An 18769-nucleotide genomic window follows, 5' to 3' on the forward strand; every position below is an offset into this window, starting at 1 on the left:
GTTTTTGCCTATCGCCTTAGTATTTTACCTTTTGAAACCACAAATAAGCCAATATTTCCTCCCTTTAGGATTAGTAGTCCCAAGTACCTCCGGGGCTGATAGGATTAGGGTGGGTAATAGCATGCAATAAGTAAACGAGACCATTCCGCGCTCTAATACCCTAACGGGGTGGGAAAGGGTAGATATGGATATGATGACCACGCGATAACATCACGTGTAGCCCCTCACTGAGGAGTGATTACCGTGTGTTGTGTGGGGTGATCCATATTATTTATAAACCTAGGACCCCCCCCCCTCCCTTGTTTCTTTGTTTCTTTGCTTCTTCTCCAATTTCAAACCATTTCTTTAAGAAAAAATCAGCTTTCTTTTGGTTCTTTCTAACTATGTTGATTTTTAACCATTATGTGAAAATTCCCTTTTACTTGAAGTCTTTATTTGCCTATGTGTTATTTGCGCTTAAGTTCACAACAATAGTCTGGCCGGGAACCACACTAGTGGATCTTGAGGGGTGCCTAACACCTTCCCCTCGGGATAATTTCAAGCCCTTACCCAATCTCTTATTACTTAAATCAAACCCTTCTTAGTGTCCTAATGCACTTTAATCATTAGGTGGCGACTCTTCAATTCAAACCCAATTCCCCAAAAGGGAACGAGTTGTCTTCCTAAATGTCATAAACCCAATTTCGCAAGAAAAAGGGGGCGCGACAGTGAGCAGGCACTTGATTCATGAAGGAGAGGTAAGTCTGGATCTCTGAGATAGGGTAATTAAGCCGGTTAGGAATATTGCGTGGCTCGTGGGAGTTAACTCTTGAGGCATGGATAATACACTAATGTACTCAATATATGAGGAATATTCTTAGTGTGATGAGTTAGGGAAATCGCTCGGGGAAGTTAGGCCTCTGTAGAGTGTGGTTTGATTGCTCGAGGACGAGCAAGGGTTTAAGTGTGGGGTGTTGATAGTAGACAATAATTATGCAATTTAGATACTATTTACACTCTAATTTGGCCGCACTTTATCAATGTTTGAATGTAAAAGATAACAAAATTCTCTAATTAAGAGTTTTGCGTTTTGCAGGAGCCACTCCGAGCTAGGAGGAAGCTAAAAAGTGTTTTGGAGCCAACATGGAGCGTGGTAGGCCAATCGGAGGATATCACGATCGAAAAGGAGAAAGAAGAGCAAGTGCCAGCTCCGCGGTCAGATCCACGGCCGCGGACAGAACAAGTGTCAAATCCGTGGTCAGATCCGCGGTCCAATACGCGACCGCGGACGGGCTGACGGAAGCCAAGAACCCGGGGTCAATTATGTAATTTCTAGGGCGACTAACCTAAACCTATTTGAAGCCTAATTCGTCCAAAGGAGAGGGATAGCTGTTTTTAGAGAGATTTTGAAGGCAAGAACACGGAAGAAAGACAGAGAATTTCCTTAGAGTTTTTATCTTCTTCTTTTTAATTCCGTTGATGATTATGACTTTGTATAGTGAATTTTTATCTCTTAGTATGAGTAGCTAAACTCGTCATCTAGGGTTGATGGAAATAATTGTTGGATGAAGTCTTGACTATGTTTTGATATAATTTAGCCGTTTTTACTCTATGATTGTTCAACTACGTGTTGTCTTGTGATTAATTGAAAGGGCCCTTGATTAATCGTGTCTAGTTATCTTGTGTTGCTTGAGAAAGAACACTTGATTAGATTGTTGTTGAACAACACCACTTTCGGGTAAGTTAAGAGAATAATTACTTGAATTTAAAAGCAGGGTTAGAGATAACGAAGCTTTGGTGGGATAATTCTGAGTTGCATAAATTGTTAACTAGAGTAGTTCGAGAGAATGCTTCTAGTAAATTATCGTAATTGATCGAGAGATAATTGCGGTAACCCAGAACTCATATTTCTTATAGAGTGTTACGGCGAGATTATAGCTTACGTGTCAAGATTTAATCCGACAATTGGGGAAATCAATAACCCTAGATCATTTTACCATTGAATTCAACTCTATTCTAGATTATTGCTAGTTTTATTGTTATTTTCCTTAGTTAACTAAATTCTACTCATTATCCATTAAAAATCTTGCATCCGGGGATTGTTTGAGCTATTCATTATCAGTGTTAAAAGTTGTAGTAAATAGGTTGTTCCCTGTGGGATTCGACTCCGGACTTGAACCGGATTATATTTGCAGCGACCGCTTAGTCCTTTTTATAAGACATAGTTGGGCGTGATAAATTATCATCAACAGTACTCAGTAAAAAAAATCTTTAAACTGTATCAATTTTTATTTCCTTTTGGGAGCATTCCTACAAGATCTTTTGTTATGCCCTTCTAGTCTGCATTTGCCACATGAAACCTTGTACTTCTTTGCATTTACTTCATCATATGGTTTGTATCTTTGTTTTTTAGGTCTCCCTTGTTGTCTTTCCCAGTAGGTGGCATTACAACTTCTTCAGCTATATATTGTGGCACATTCCATTTGCTTTCATTAGTAGCGGTCTACTGGTATTTCATAAGTCTGCATAAGGCTCTCCCTCGTGTAATAAGGAGAACTATAGTTTTCAGAATACTCGTTCTTGTGCCTCAAAGCCGCCAAAGCATGTGGACAAGGAAGTTCATCAAGTTGGAATTGTCCACAACTACATCTCTTGTTTTGAAGGCAAACAATGAAGCGCTTCACACTATCTATCACATTATGGATGTAATTTGTTGAAGCCCTCACCTACAATTTTATTACAAACACACAACAAGTTGTCAGCAACAGATATAAAATTAAATAACTACAATTATACAACAATATTTCTACAATTATCAATATATATTAAGTTTGATAGAATCAATGATTTGATGTTATTGGCCATAACTTACTCTCATCTTTTGCGATAATGTCATGTTGTCCTCCAACTCTTTGTTGTATTTTTTCCCAAGGTATGTGAATATACCCTTTGCATTCAATATGTTTTCAATAGTCCAACGTTCAAGAAGAGTCCTCGTGTACTCTAATAGTTCTACTATGGGCAGCTCTCTTGCATCTTTGATTACCGCATTCAATGAATCTGCAATGTTTGATGTCATGGTCTATGTCTCGTTCACCGTAGCATGTACCCAAGACCATATGTGATAGCCAATATCGTATAGGTATGCTTTAACACATGTGTCGATCTCTTCAATCTTTGATATTCTTTCATTAAATTCATCAAGCGTGTCTGATCGTGCCATGGCAAAGTACAATTCGCTTAACTTTAGATGACCCTTCTTGAACTTTGACCTTACATTTGTCCAAATATACCACATGCATGTATAATGTGGTATGCCGGTATAAACAGTATATGTTGCCTTCAAGATACTCTCATTCCGGTCCGAAACAACACGCATATTTGATTTCTCACCATATGCATGTTTGAATTGCTCAAAAAGCCACGTCCGTGATGCGTCATTTTCTGAATCAACAACGATGTATTCTAGTGGTAATATGCTACCTATCACATAGGTAGCAAAATGAAATTCAATTTTTATAATAAAACTTGAAAATATAAAAAATACAGTCTCAAAAATAACTTTATAACAATATATTTTTCAATTAATCTACATTACCTGCTACATCCATTGTGCTAGTTGTTAGCATGATTTCCCTATATGCCGACATCAAGAAGATGCCATCAACTACTACAACTGGCCTACAATGCTCCCAACCCTTGATGGACGTACTAAGTGCAACAAATGCATACAAGAAACAGTCATCTTCAGTCTTCTGCAATTTTACTACCAACTCCGGATAAGTCTTCTCCAGAATATACAAATAACTCGTCAAGCGACTGTAGGAATCAGCAGGAAGACCTAAAAATTTCAAAGCCTTTTCCTTTACTCTCCAAGCTTGCATGTATATTAAGTTCACACCATGATCCGATAATATGTCAGTTTGTATGTCTTTTGGTGTGTATATTGTCTTAGGATTCGCATATTTTGGCATCTACATGTTGCCAACTACCATGGCAGTAGGTTTGCGTTGTATATATGTGTTGTCCATCAAAGAGCATGTGTGCAAGATGTTGAATTTTCGAACCTTAAACAATGTTGATTCATTTATGCTGGTGGACTTGAAGTGACACATACAATTGTCCCCAACACATACGAGGCAGTAGCTACAGAATAAAAATAATTCAAAAAATATTATGCTAATTGTAGCTACAGAATACGAGGCTATTTATGCATAACAACTTGTCTTAAATAATTTTTATACAAAAAACCTACAACTTATACACAATATAAATTTGACAAATAAAATATTCCTACCTTCTTGCAGTAGACCTTTTCACCCTAAGTTGAAACTTATTCATGAAAGAATAGTGCTTCATTGCACTGATAATTGTTTGCTTGTCTTGGAAAACTTGGCCTACTTCAATTACATTTGGTCTATGTTCTATTATGATGATACTTTCATATTTCACAATTGCCGGAGATATTGGCATATCAATCAACTTCACTGTTCCTGATACTTCTCCAATTATGTTACAATTGCTTGACAATTGTACCACGTTAGACATACGATAATCAGATGAACCTGCACTCAATTAAAAGTATAGTAATTCAGACCTCTATGTATTCATGTGTTCAATATTTGACAGAATACTTGTAGAAACATAACAGTTGAACTACATTTGTTATGTAGTATTATTGTAGATAATTTGTAGTAAATTTGTAGAACACTTGGAATTGAAAAAATATCAGCACTGAAAAAATAGAGCAAACCTGCAATTGTGCTCGAATTCGAGATAGTGCATTCCAAATAGAAATCACGCATTGTTAATACCCAGCTGATACATTCCTAAGTTTTTTTTCCTTTTTCGTCTCCATATACACTTGAACTCCCATATCATTCTGAATTTTCATTGGAGGACAACGTTCGCTGATAGTGTATCTGATTTTAATGATTTTTGCGGAGGAATCGATCATTAGATGCTCTGCAATTGCGGAGTTCAATTGACTATAATTTGAATCTTCATTAACTATAATTCCATCAACATCAAAATCTTTGTATCTCCCAATGCTATCCCACCGACCATTTAGCTGAAGCATAATCGCTAATTTTGACATTATGTCGCGAAATTCAATACAATTGTAGCTAATTGTTTGCAATTGTTTTCTTCAAAACCTTCGTTTATGGAAAACCAGAGAAAACCAGAGAATAGAACTTGATTATGGTGTGATGATAATCAGAGAAAATCTGTGTAATAGCAGGATTCTACAAATACGTAGGCTTGATTAAGGTGCGATGATTGTGTCAGTAAAATCTCTAATTGAAACATAAGCAATCCCAAAATCCGCGTCTAAATAAGGAAGACTACCGTAGAAAGGAGTCTACTTTAAACAAATGTATATTTTTTGTAGCTAAAACTTATTTAGGTCGGATAAATACCAAAACTTGAATATTTTTGGTAATAAAGTTTCAAATAGTATATAGGAATGAAAAAATCCCTATTATTATTTGACTAGTGTTTTATGGCTTGTTCCTGTCATAAATTCTTATACACATTTTCTTGGATAAGACTCAAAATTAAAAATAAACATAAAAAGAAGAAAGTGATTATAATTGACAAATTATACTTGAAAATAAAAATAGGTGAATTTTTTTCAGTACTTTGATAAAGTACAAAACGTGGTAGGGTCCCTTTTCCTTTGGTTTACGTAAAGTGCGCTCTTTCTCTCTTTTTGCCTCTTTGAGTTTCAAGAAGACCACAGACTGTTTAGAACAATGAAAAAGCAAATGCAAATGCAAATATAGGATTGAGGACCAAAGCGTGGGGTCTCTTAATTTCACCTCTTTGCAGAGACCTCCCACATTTGGGACTACGTTCCTCTCTTTAATTAGTCTCTACATCCCTCTTTTGGTAATTCAAAATTTTTCCTCCTTTGTTTTGTGGTGTAGTGAATTATATCAAAAGCATATCATATGAAGAATTGATGTGAAATTTCCTTCTTTTTGATCATTTGATTTGTAAATGATTGCTCTTAATTTTATCAAATTATTTCAATGCTTTGCTATTTCATTAATCATTTGTTTTGTTGCATCGTGCACAATGGCAAATTCATAAGTTAGACGTTGTGGGCTGATTTTGAAATAGAGTATATTATTTAATTCAATCTATACCTGTTATTCACACATACATATAATGTCCGACCCTAGAGCGAACCGAAAATGTTTAAATTCCATTTATGACAACTTTTTATTTTCCATGATAGAAAAATGATATACCAAGGTGTTGTTTGATTAAAATTCCCAATTTTAAACTTGGATTAAGGTCAGCTTAGAATGATTCATATATGTGATCTTAACCTATATTCTGGATTTAGTGTTTGTTAATCTTATTTTGCCTTCAAATTTGGACTTTTTTTTAAATTTTTCCTTATTGGGAACCTCAAATTGCATTTGGTGAAAGCTTAAAGCATCTCAAGATTTGTCTAGAGCACAATTAATGTGCATATTAAAAAGCATTTTCAGGCTACTATTTGTGTTCATCATCCTTTAGGATTTCTGAAGGGGAGCTTGGAGCAGCGGTAAAATTGTCTCCATGTGACATATAGGTCTTGGGTTCGAGCCGTGAATGTAGCCACGAATGCTTGCATTACGGTAAGTTGTCTACATCACACCCTTCAGGTGCGACCCTTCGCCCGGACTTAGCGTGAATGCAAAATGCTTTGTGCACCGAGTTACCTTTATATCCTTTAGGATTTCTGGTCCAAAAAGGGAAAACTAGAGGTTGTTCTAAAGAACCGATGCACTAAGCTCCCGCTATGCGCTGGTTCCGTTGAAGGTTCGGACCAAAAGAGAGTATTGTACACAGGCTTCGCTACATTTCTGCAAGAGGCTGTTTCCATGGCTCGAACTCGCGACCTCCTGGTCACATTGCAACAACTTTAGCAGTTATGCCAAGGTTCCTCTTCAGAGGTTGTTCTAGTTATGACATTTAAAAGGTGTCCATAGTAAAGCTATATGTTAGTTATGAATTAATCACTTCGAACATTGATCACCTGCAGATATTTCTTTAGAAATGGAAAGTTCAAATGGATCATCAAGCTTGAAAAATTTCTCCTTTTCAAACAAGCAGTTGATCATGGACTCCACTTCAGAGGGATCGGGTCACCATCATCGGTGTAACTCGGAGAGCTTTCTTATAGAGGAGCAACCTTCTTGGCTTGATGACCTTTTGAATGAACCGGCAGAAACAGTAGCTGTACACAAAGGTCATCGCCGTTCAGCTAGCGACACTTTTGCGTACGTAGGAGCAGCTGCAGAGAGGTTAAACACAAGGGAAAATAACAACAATGTAAATGTAGGAGGATCTTCAATCAACTACGTCAGTTACAAAGATCATTTTACTTCAGTTTCCTACGACACAAAGCCAACTTCTGCTAAGGTGTGCATGCCCTATTAAGATAAAATTTAGCTTGTACAGAATTGTTTTAATACCTGAATACGCGACCGAGACATGACTTCTGAAGCTAATGAGGATCCTTCTCCACATATAGGCTGCTCTGGAATTGAATGAGAAGCATAGCAGAGAGGTCATAAGTACACAAAACAAAGAGGGCTCTAATGAAAGATCAAACAATACACAAGCCAAACATTCCATGTCCAAGGCTGATGCAAAACGTGCTAAACAGTAAGGTTTCATTACAATGTCAACTACTAGTTGAATCTGAATTACACAAGCCAAACATTCCAGTAAGGTTTTAAAGAGTACACTGCTGTATATAAATCTAAATTATGCAGGCAATCTGCTCACCGATCACGTGTCAGAAAACTTCAGCATATAGCTGAACTTGAAAGAACAGTTCAAGCTTTGCAGGTACATACTGCAAAATTGCCCTATTTCTTGGATTGGCCTAATAACTGACTTATTTGGACAACCAAGATTCTTATTTTCTTGAGCCTAGGGTCTATCGGAAACAGCCTCTCTACCTTCACGAGGTAGGGGTAAGGTCTGCGTAAATACTACCCTCCTCAGACCCCACTTGTGGAATTTCATTGAATATGTTATTGTTGTTGTTTATTTTACTTGGTAAAAGTAAGTGTCTGATAGATTTTATCTTAGTTCAATATTTGCCTTTTATATCCTGAGTTTAGAAAGTTATATATATTAGTAATGGGAAGCATTGATGTGTCTTTTTGTTTAGCTATCAAAAATAGTGATAATACAATACATTGACTTTGTATATGCACTTCCCCTCAAAAAATTTACTTTCAAAGAAGGCGAAAAAAGGGAGAAACAAGAATTGTAACACATTTTTATGTGCTGAGATTTCAGGCAGAAGGATCTGAGCTCTCTGCTGAGCTAGAATTTCTTGACCAACAAAATATTATACTGAGCATGGAGAATAGAGCCCTGAGGCAGCGTTTGGATAGCTTATCACAAGAGCAGCTCATAAAACATTGTATGTATCTTTCATGTTTATCTTTCATGTTAATGTTTACAGCCTTATTATTACTCAGCATTGAGTTATATATGTTGCATGCATGCTTTTTAATGCCAACATAATTGTTCCGTAGAAAAACTTAAAGAGCATGTTTTAATGATGCAGTGGAGCAAGAGATGTTGGAGAGGGAACTTACAAGGTTACAAACTCTGTATCAGATGCAGAGGCAACAAATGCAACAACAACAGCATCAGCAGCCACAACAGCAGAATCACTCTAAACACCGTCGAAATAAAAGCAGAGATCTTGAAGCCCAATTTGCCAACCTCTCAATCAAGAACAATGAAGCCAGTTCCAGCAGAGTTCAGGTTACTGGTTCAGTCCGGATGTAAATGAGACTCGGCCTTTTTACAGCGCCAAGTGGAATGTCTCAATCTTTCCTTTTCCACTTAAATATCGGGATTCAGTATTACTAAAGAAAACTTTTAGAGTAAAAGATGATTGAAAATTCTGCCCTGCCATGTATATTCTTAGGCTTCTACTACAGCCTAGTCCTAACTGAACCAATAAATTGTGCAGATGTGGAAGTGAGGTTTGCTGTAAATTGTGACTAAGGTGACCATCCATTCTGCTTTCAAGTTTCACACATGTAAACATGTTCTGCATAGTAGAGATGGTTTTTGTATTAATGCAGATTCCAATAAATTTCTTGCTTATTGTTCAAACTTGATGCTAATGTTGTCAATGTGGTACTTCTAAACAAACACCATATTTGATAGAAAATTCATCTCCCTAATCACCTTCCTCCTTTCTTTTATTAAAACAAACAAGGAAATTGAAACTCCTTCCTTTTTTTCCTTACCTAGTCGCCAAAAAGGGGTCAAATCACAACAGCAAAAAAAATAGGTAGCCTGGTGCACAAAGTATCCAACTTTCCTGCAGGGGTCCTGGGAAGAGCCGCACCCCAAGAAGTGTGATGTAGCCAGCCCACCCTAATGCAAGTATTAGTGACTGCTTCCACGGCTCGAGCGTGTGACCTACAGATCACACAAAGATAACTTTACCATTGCTCCAAGGCTCCCTTCGGTCAAATCACAGTTGACGCAAAATATTTCCCATGAGATACACTGTATAGACCAGCATAAAGTTGAAAGTATAATCAGCAAAATGAGCAAATGGGTATCAAGAGTTTTGGCAAATTAGCCTGCAATTGCAACACATTTTACTCATTTTATCGGGTCCAGCTGAAAGACAGTGTTACAATCTTTTGTCATCTCTTTAACTTAACATGACAGAATCAGTAGGAGAAGAAAAGGGAAAATTACTCTAAACACTCATAACTGAATCTCACATTCCAAAGCATTTGATAGAAACTTTACAGAAATGTACACAACAAAAGCACCAAGGATGGTGGGATATTAGACAAGCTTTGCACCTTTCAAGCATGAAATCCTATAATAGAAGTTTCTTATGGTCAGCCTCGACGAACCATACAGACTCATAATTTCCTTGGTTCTCCCTCTGATGGAGTGTATTTCTGATTAGCAAATGAAGCTGTCAGCTTAAAAACCTTTTTCGTGATGTTTGTTGTGCATCAAAAGGCGAGAGCAGATCAGGTTGAAGATCCTGTAGCAGACACCTTCAAGCTCCTTTATAGAAACTTCAGGGTGCTCTAGAGAAAAAGAAATGAAAAAGATGAGATTAATAAAAAAGAGAAGCATGAAACCAGAATGAATTTATCAGTAAAAGCATCTTGTACCTCGATCCAAGTTAAGTTCAGAAAGCCAGTTGACCATTATACTCTGATATACCTCAATCAAGATGTAATATCAGCTTAATCATGTTGAAGAGGCAAGTTTCGTGGATTTTATGGCCATCGCCGCCTTAATAAGGAAAACAGGAAGCTCCACTAACTTGTTAGGATCTGACTTCCAAGCATATCAGTCTTAGGATTTTACCCTAATTAAATAAGGTTGCAGACATTAAATAAGAACCTTATTTAACAATTTCCTTACATGCCCTGAGGAAGCGTCGTCGAAAGTTCATTGTACAGCAATTGTCCAGCAGGCCATCTCCAAACATATGTCCAGTGTCAATTCAATGAAGCTCAACTCGCCAGTTCTCTTTCCAAGGAGAAGTCTTTAAGTTAATTCAAGTTTAGTTCCTTTTCATGACTTTCCAAGATTTCCTCTTCCTTTTCCACCTTAACAATGCCATCTTGTCACATTTCAACATACGATATTGTTGTCGATGCTTTAGCCAGGAAGGGTAGTCCTTTCCTTGCTTGCACTCAATAAAATCAGCTAAGTCATCAAAATCAGGGACTCGTTCAGAATTCCCTAGTCTGCACTCAAGAAATATCTTCCCGTTGGTTGTTTCCTCCGTTTCCTCTGCCAATTCCTCCGTTTCCTCTTCCATTGCTTCAAAATTTTCTTTTCTGTAAAGCAAAGAGGTGCTTATCTTTGAGCTATCTTCCTTTCTTCTATGGTTATCAGTTAGTAGAATAAGGTAAATGGGTGGATTAAAGGAGGGAGGTAAGAGGTAAGCATGAATAAGATAACTACGAAGTACAAAATCATGTATGCAACAGCCAAAACTTCATTTAAAAATGGAACAAAAAATAAAATTTAAGAAGCAACTACTTTGTCCAGAATTTTCCTAGTCCTCCAAATGGTTATATGTTATATATTTTTTTTAAAAAGATCAGATATTTAAGCTTGCAAATTTGAAACTGAACATGGGTAATTTAAAAGAACAAACATTGCACTAATCATAATATTATGAAGTAATACAGACACCATGCCCAGTTACAACGAAGCATACTACAGCGAAAACTATCAACAAGAAAAGACAGAAGCATAACAACAACAACAACGACCCAGTGAAATCCCACTAGTGGGGTCTGGGGGTAGTGTGTATGCAGACCTTACCCCTACCCCGAAGGAGTAGAGAGGTTGTTTCCGAAAGACCCTCGGCTCAAGAAGACCAAAAGGACAAAACGAGACAATATCAGTAACACCACAGAAATAATATGAAAAATAGGAACAACATGAAATCAAGAAGAAAGATACAAAGCAAAAGCGAAATAGTATCCCTAACAAACTAGTCTCACAAAGTCATGACATAAGTCAAGACTCAACTACCTCCTAACCTACAACCCTAATACTCGACCTCCACATGTTCCTATCAAGTGTCATGTCCTCGGAAATCTGAAGCCCCGCCATATCCTGCCTAATCACCTCCCCCCAATACTTCTTAGGCCGCCCTCTACCTCTTCTCGTGCCCGCCACAACCAGCTGTTCGCACCTCTTTACCGGAGCATCTGGGCTTCTCCTCTGAACATGCCCGAACCATCTGAGCCTTGCTTCCCGCATCTTGTCATCAATGGGAGCCACGCACACCTTCTCCCGAATATCATCATTCCTAATCTTATCCATCTTAGTATGCCCGCACATCCACCTCAACATCCTCATTTCTGCTACCTTCATCTTCTGGGTATGTGAGTTCTTAACCGGCCAACACTCAGCCCCATACATCATGGTCGGTCTAACCACCGCTTTATAGAACTTACCTTTGAGTATCAGTGGCACTCTCTTGTCACACAATACTCCAGATGCTAACCTCCATTTCATCCATCCTACCCCAATACGGTGTGTGACATCCTCGTCGATCTCCCATCCCCCCTGGATAACCCAAGGTACTTGAAGCTGCCTCTACTCGGGATGACCTGTGATTCAAGCCTCACATCCACGCCCACTTCCTCCTGCTCAGCGCTGAACTTACACTCCAGGTATTCCGTCTTCGTCCTGCTAAGCTTGAAACCTTTAGATTCAAGAGCGTGTCTCATAAAAGGAACGAAACCAGCTTGAAGTCTTGAACACATAACTACACTATCATTGTGTTCTTTTTAATGATGTAAATAATTATATTGATATGGTAGGAATAATTCCACATAAAATTTCACAAAATAGTATAGAATCTCAAACCTTAAATTATAATTCTCAACAAACAGAATCCATTCATTTACACTGCACCGGAAGTGTCAAAAATAATTTGTACAACGTATTTTCTACTCGTTTTGAGAAGGAAGGTATTTTCAACTCTTCCAAACGATCTTCTATTCCTTCCTTTCTATATTTACCACATGGACACTACCATGCTTTTCTTCTCAGGCTTTTCCTCCTGATTTTCCATCATAACATGATATCTGACATCACAACTTCAATAATTTCCACATAACACGCCATAGCTTCTATGTTACCAGACAGTAAAATAACAAACAATAGACTTCTTTTTCTTGCTCTCTAGAACATTTACCAACTTATGTAAACAGTTTTTATTTTCATTTCAAGTATTATGCATTTAGAATGGATCTCAAGTTGTTGTCCACTCAAAAAAGCAAATCTTGTCAGCGCCCTAAGTATCCACAGTTGAGTGTCGAAAATCCATTTCCTTCGAATCTTGAAGATACATCCCTCTGCCCTATTCATCTCCAACTATCACTATCCATATGTTAGATTTTCTGCTGATGAGCGACCAAGCAATTTTCCTGATCTTAACAGATTCCTCTGAATTTTAGGTCCATAGGATTCACCCTTCCAATTTATTTGCAGAACTGCTGGTGTCTGCTAGCAAGAAATATCGAATACAATCCGAAGTACTTCACAGAAGGCGACATCTCAGCCACTATATATGTTTTCATAAACCGATTCCTAGCTCTTTTTCCTGGTTTCAAGCGTTTCCGTAGAAACTATCCCACATTGTCCTAATATTCCTTCATAAAGCTACTCTACACCGCAATCTGATATGAAATGGGCCAAAATGGACCAAAATGATCTGAACAATTTTTGGATGAAGAAAATGATCTTAATGATTCATATAGCTGACTTTCACTAGTCTAGGATTGTGGAATATTAGTAGTCATAGTATGTTTAATTATTTCTCTGCAGTAAGGAGAATATGACTATGTTGCCGTCACTTCTGCTGCGGCAGTTCCCCTTTAGAGGTGGTGTCGACTTTCTGTATGATCGATTACTCAATTTTTTGGATACTTGAGTTTGCAAAGCTCAGTTTTTGAGTTGTTTTTTTAAATAACAAAAGGAGTGTTTATTGAATTATTGCCCCCCCCCCCCCCCCAAAAAAAAAAAAAAGCAACTAACTTCTTTTGAAGATTTTCCACACTCGGGCTTCCAAATTTTTCAGAAACTTGAAAACTCGTTCTTTTCCCAAAAACAGGTCAAATACACACTTTCTCCCAAAAAACTCAAAAGTTGAGCTTTTGAAAAGCTTCAAACAAATGCCAGCTTGAGCCTCAAAGAGCCCCTGCAGAGGAATCTCTAGGAAACAATGTGAAGTGGTTTCACCCATGAGCCTTTCATTAACAATCTCAATAGTATTAGAGCACTACATTTCAAATTTTCAAATGAAAAAAAAACATCCAGTATAATACCAGCTTGGTACTACAATACCAAACAAAAATTACAGCTAGATAGATGTACAGAAAGATAAAAATTCATCCTAAATTAAATATCGTCAGTTCAGTATTTCTGTAGAGTTGCGGCTAATTTTTATCTTGGAGTCTTGGAGGCCCACTATTTCTACTTTTATGGGCCAAATATAAGCTCACTCCTGTGGGATTAAGTTGTTTCTCAGTTGAATGATTTTGGAGAAAGCTAATCCTATACTATATGATCACAATATCACTTTTAATAATTCAACTCTTCTCCAAATTTGTTTTTCCTTTATTAATTTTCGTTCTTTGATGGTTCTAGCTCTCACACAAACATAACTCATAAGAAAGTTAATTTGAAATAAATGATATATAGCGCATGACAGGAAATACTATAATCCTCATAAACAAAAGTTCAAAAAATTAAAAGTAAATCTGAGCACATGTTTGATGCCAGAAAAGAACATCTGCTCAGGAAAATAGATCAAAACCCCAGTAAAACGAACACATCAAAACTTCTAATAGTATTAGTTTTCCACAGAGAAGAACAGAAAATAAGGAATTGCATATTTTATAGGCATCAGAGAAAATAAGGAATATATGAACATAATAGATTTTTCTTTTTCTTTTTTTTTTAACATACAAGTAAGACATCAGAAGGCAGGACTGAATCGAGTTCTCTACATCGAAATATCTACTTAATGAATATATCTAACGGCAATATAGAGGTAAGGCAGATTGGACAGAAAGTGTGTATAATATCTACACATAAAACAGGCCGTACAATAAACCTCTGATGGTTCAAAAGGCTGGTCAGTCAGCATGGAAGCGTGAGAGTAAATTAGAAGTTATAACACGGAAGGTACATACATGAGCCTTTATGCCAACAGAGTAGGCCGCATTTCATGCAAATGCAGATATAGTACAAGAAAACAAGAAAAGCAGAAGTAAAACATGAATGGGGCATCAAGCTCATGAATGAAACATAGTGATGGCACTATATTGATACCTTGAACGCAGGGCCCGTGCCTTCTGGAACTTTGATGCAACCACAAGGCTAGATCTCTTGTCCACTACAGCCTGTATTATGAACTAACAGCTTAAAATACAGTAACTGTAAGCAATATATTCTTTCAAGAGCAAAAGGCAATTAAACCTGACCTCCTGGATTCTAATAGCAGATAATCCAGATGATGAAACGGAGTCTGGAGTTGGACCAACTAGTGACTGGAGTATACCCAAATTACCTTCTTCAAAGATGAATAAATTCAGCAGAGCAATAATAGTAAACAAGCAGCCTTTTGCTAAACAATCAAATCTCTTAAAGAAACTGACTGAGAGCAATCCTGCAAAATGCAGAAACATCATCTTGGAAACTCTGTGCTTCTCGGAATCTATCTCCGTCATTTGGCATAACAAATTTTGGACTGAACTGTCTATGTTGACATCTCTGAAACAGTCAATTATTCCCAAGATAGAATTGTATTCCCCACAGGATGAAAAATCTTGTAAGGTTTTTGAACGATCAGAATTCACATTGCATCTCAGGCACCAGACAACTTGTAACAAAGAGGAGCTCATTAGCTTCAGTATACAAACCAAAAGACAAATATCTTGCAGACTTGTATCCACAATTGTATTCTCCTCGAAACTGTCCGAAGCTCTTAAAATTAGGCAACTTAAGGCTGAGAAAATCTCATCTTGGCAGCATTTGTCTAGAATATACCGACTCTCTTTCACATAAGTTATACAGGAACTTGTCAGGTCGGATTTCATTTCAGAAGAAAGTTTAAGAAAGTGAGATTGTGATGAATCCTCAAACTTTAAGATCAAATTATTGATATCCTTTCTTGTGCTTGCTAATATACACAAATCAAAAAGGGACTGGATGTCCTTCCCTTCTGCACCTTTGACAGACATATGACTTACAAATGAAGACCGACGGTTGGTTTGCAACAGGGACATATGCTTCATGTACAAAGCTACTGACCTTTCAAACAGAGCGAGAAAGTAATTGATAGGTCTATCATTTGTGTTAAGGTTCTGCATATCCACCAGCAAAAAGGAGGCCTCGTAAACCATTGAAATCAAATGTGCTTGCATTAGTTTGGGTGCAGAAAGGCTGATGGGGTTGAGGAGCAATGCTACGGCCGCGGTCGAACTCAATTCTTGAGCTTTTAATGAGAATTTTAAATGTTCATTGTTTACCAATAATAATCTGTTAAGATGATTTCCAGACCTATGCTCATCAGACCATGATATTAAGAAGTACCTAGAGAAAACTTCTATTACTATTCCTATATCTCCCTGACTTGGCTGAGGTGTAAATATTATTTCCGCAGAAGAAGCTAGAGAATCAATAAGCTTAAAGAACTGTCTCAACTGTCCATGCACCAGAAGCTCATCCACAAAAACCTGCATACATGTAATTTCCTCCGTATTAAGGGGGTAAATTATACGTCCTAAGTGAAGTACACAACATGAGGCAAGTTACAACAGTAAATTACAGAATGTACAAATGAAAGAAAAATAAAGAGAGAACTGGAAAACCTAACAAAGACTGGTGGATGTCACTGGTAATGAAACAAGATAGTTTATAGATTAACATAAGGCCAAGGTGGTGGTAATAGTTGTAACCTCATAGACTCCAAAAAAGAAACAGATATTTTGCAGTGAAAGAACTTCTCTAAGGAAACACTGAGAAAGTCCATGGCTGTTTAAAAAGAAGTCGCATATCATATGCATGCTGACTTTTGTACTCTTGCCTAGCATCCAACTAAAGACAGTAACCAAACCTTTTTCCCCTTTCCATTCCCTTTCTGTCCTGGCTGAATGAATACGAGAAGAAACATATTAAACATGGAAGTGTTAAGTAATTTCCTCGCTGTACAGCAACAATTTTAAATAAAATTTGTGCACTTCTCTCCTATATCCAGACACTCATTCTGTTCTCAACCAGATTTTGCATATACAAGCTTTGTTAGAGAACCGTGCTTGTGAGACTTCTTTTTTGAGATGTAATATAGTATATCCAGAGTCCAGTATTGTAAGATGCAGCTCACGTCATTAAGCTTTTAGCTTAGTCATGCCGCTGAATTAACACCTACACGCTTCACTCAGTAGAGTTTGAATCAATATTTATTCCTTACCTCCCTATTGTACTGCTAGTGATCCACTAAGTGAAGATAGACTAACTCACTCAAACCTTATAAATGGTGAATCATATTTTACGTTTGCAGACAAGGAAGCATAAGATTTATTTCATGACAAACAAGAAGCATAAATCATGAGCTTTCTATTAACCAACGGGAGATTAATAAGGAAATTACCTCAAACGTTGCACGCAAGAAAGAAGTGTGAAGATCAGATGGCTCAAAGAAATGGAGGGATGCAACAAAGTCCTCTGTGGAGGTTGTTCTGCAATCATTATCCTCAGACGTGCATGCTTGAGAAACTGATTTTTCAAAAGTAATTTCCGTCCTATTTTCTGCCCCAAATGTTCTTATTGAACATAACTTTCGAAGTAACCCCAAAAGTACCTTCCCGTTTTCTAAAAGAAGACTGTGTCTGGACACAAGCAAGGGCAAGGTGACCATACAACACCTTAGAAGCAAATAAAAAATTTCAGCATCTTCGGAGATATTCCGCTGCAAATTACCTTGTCTAAGATCATTCGCAGAGCTATTATGGTAGGCAGAGAATAAATGGTCAAACCTCTCATACATTTCTACAAATAATACACCAGAGAGGGTTTCTATATCTTCTGATGATGCCTCAAATCCATTGTGATCAATTTCCATACACAAATCATCAAAACCAAGATTGTCCGTTGGACTTCGTAGTGGGTTCAAGGAGAAATGGACAAGCAGATAATACAAACTTTTTAAGACATGTAATCTCACACCCTGCAAGATGGTAAAATGGGGCTCAGTAAGTTAGAGGCGAAAGAGAAAAATGAAAATAATATATCAACTGTAAATTAGTTTAGCCAAAACATCTTACTACAAACAGGCTATTTAGAGAAGATTTTGAAAAGAAAAAAAAAAGTACTTAATGAGGCATTAGTGTACATCTAAAATCAGTAAAATTGTAGACTTCCAGTATCAAACGGCAGTAGTACTTGGAAGTCAACTGAAGACTTGACTCTCACATTGTTTCACCTTTAATTCCAATTTTACCAGTTTGTCTTATCGCACAATGTTTTATCTGATTTTCTTTTTGATAGGCTTTCCGCACAATGTATTTTTTCCTCTTTTCTTTTTTTCCACATAATGTATGTCATGTTTGGTGTACATTCACACTCATTCCATATTTCTAAGTGTTCTGCACTTTCTTCTCCAATTTCTCTAGGGAGTAGAGCATTGCAACTGAATCTTACAAGAGTTGTAATTTGCAATTTAAAAATCATTAAGATGGCCGACAATGCTGACCAACCTTCAAACAATTAAGCCACAGAAAGGGGTCCAACATCCGTTCATAAAATGAGCTTGTGTCCGCTTTCCTTCTTATGCCAAAAAAGTAAATAAACTTAAGCGACAAAAGATAAACATACTTTTCATAAACCATGAAAGAATCCATAAACTTCAATTATCAACTTCAAACAGAAAATTCAACACTATTTTCCTACAAAATCTAAATTTAACGTGTTCCTAATGCTTCTACCAACAAGCAAATAAATCTACAGAAAAGCTAAACCGAACTGGTCTGCGACAAAAACTTTGAATGAGTCCACTACCTTGTTAAACTTATTCCATCTAAAACCCACAATATTTGATTACTATTTTCTCAACAAATCGGAAAAAAAAAGAAAAATAACAATTTCATCAAACAAGAAAATACCAACATGGGCAAGCTTCAAATTAGCTAAATAAATAATTCGCAAGTACAAAAAATACCCAAAATCTCTCACAGTAACAACCTTC

General features: G+C 37.1%; 3 protein-coding genes and 1 long non-coding RNA gene across 9 annotated transcripts in view; 1 reads left to right on the forward strand and 3 right to left on the reverse strand.

Annotated features, from left to right (window-relative positions):
* LOC109224126 lies at positions 2472 to 3058 on the reverse strand. Its single transcript, XM_019388713.1, has 2 exons — positions 2852 to 3058; positions 2472 to 2705 (listed from the first exon to the last, which is right to left on the reverse strand). Exons 1-2 carry the CDS (start codon positions 3056 to 3058, stop codon positions 2472 to 2474), a joined length of 441 nt encoding a protein of 146 aa, XP_019244258.1.
* On the forward strand, positions 5736 to 9126 carry LOC109223195 (uncharacterized protein At4g06598-like). Of its 3 annotated transcripts, none has more exons than XM_019387409.1 (7): positions 5736 to 5871; positions 6483 to 6929; positions 7019 to 7398; positions 7511 to 7644; positions 7755 to 7830; positions 8290 to 8416; positions 8564 to 9126. In XM_019387409.1, the coding sequence occupies exons 2-7, from the start codon at positions 6908 to 6910 to the stop codon at positions 8788 to 8790; spliced, it is 966 nt and encodes a 321-aa protein (XP_019242954.1). In that variant the 5' UTR covers positions 5736 to 5871; positions 6483 to 6907; the 3' UTR covers positions 8791 to 9126. The 3 variants fall into 3 exon arrangements, with proteins under 3 accessions (XP_019242954.1, XP_019242953.1, XP_019242955.1); XM_019387408.1 differs by having other exon boundaries at positions 6511 to 6929; XM_019387410.1 differs by lacking the exon at positions 6483 to 6929 and having other exon boundaries at positions 5737 to 5871.
* On the reverse strand, positions 7180 to 8683 carry LOC109223196. The gene is made up of 3 exons (XR_002067532.1): positions 8595 to 8683; positions 7452 to 7516; positions 7180 to 7270 (listed from the first exon to the last, which is right to left on the reverse strand). It is a non-coding gene; the product is annotated as an uncharacterized LOC109223196 (long non-coding RNA).
* Positions 8900 to 18769, reverse strand: part of LOC109223194 — a 10393-nt gene continuing 523 nt past the window's right edge. Inside the window, exons 2-9 of one of the 4 annotated variants that reach the window (XM_019387407.1) lie at positions 17177 to 17752; positions 15009 to 16262; positions 14857 to 14927; positions 10414 to 10835; positions 10158 to 10281; positions 9834 to 10070; positions 9261 to 9525; positions 8900 to 9058 (exon numbers count right to left, since the gene is read on the reverse strand). In XM_019387407.1, the coding sequence (XP_019242952.1) occupies positions 10556 to 10835; positions 14857 to 14927; positions 15009 to 16262; positions 17177 to 17752 (2181 nt within the window). In that variant the 3' untranslated portion in view covers positions 8900 to 9058; positions 9261 to 9525; positions 9834 to 10070; positions 10158 to 10281; positions 10414 to 10555. Of the gene's footprint in view, positions 9059 to 9260; positions 9526 to 9833; positions 10071 to 10157; positions 10836 to 14856; positions 14928 to 15008; positions 16263 to 17176; positions 17753 to 18769 lie in introns of all 4 variants that reach the window. The other 3 variants (XM_019387406.1, XM_019387405.1, XM_019387403.1) reach the window with 3 other exon arrangements.

This window comes from Nicotiana attenuata, chromosome 3 (genome assembly GCF_001879085.1).
Source record: "Nicotiana attenuata strain UT chromosome 3, NIATTr2, whole genome shotgun sequence".
Taxonomy (NCBI): domain Eukaryota; kingdom Viridiplantae; phylum Streptophyta; class Magnoliopsida; order Solanales; family Solanaceae; genus Nicotiana; species Nicotiana attenuata.

Coding starts and splice junctions, on each gene's coding strand:
- LOC109224126 (XM_019388713.1), bottom strand. CDS start 3,058: ATGACATCAAACATTGCAGATTCATTGAATGCGGTAATCAAAGATGCA. Junction 2,706..2,851: donor CATTATCGCAAAAGATGAGA/GTAAGTTATGGC, acceptor ATAAAATTGTAG/GTGAGGGCTTCAACAAATTA.
- LOC109223195 (XM_019387409.1), top strand. CDS start 6,908: ATGCCAAGGTTCCTCTTCAGAG. Junction 6,930..7,018: donor GCCAAGGTTCCTCTTCAGAG/GTTGTTCTAGTT, acceptor GATCACCTGCAG/ATATTTCTTTAGAAATGGAA. Junction 8,417..8,563: donor AGAGCAGCTCATAAAACATT/GTATGTATCTTT, acceptor TTAATGATGCAG/TGGAGCAAGAGATGTTGGAG.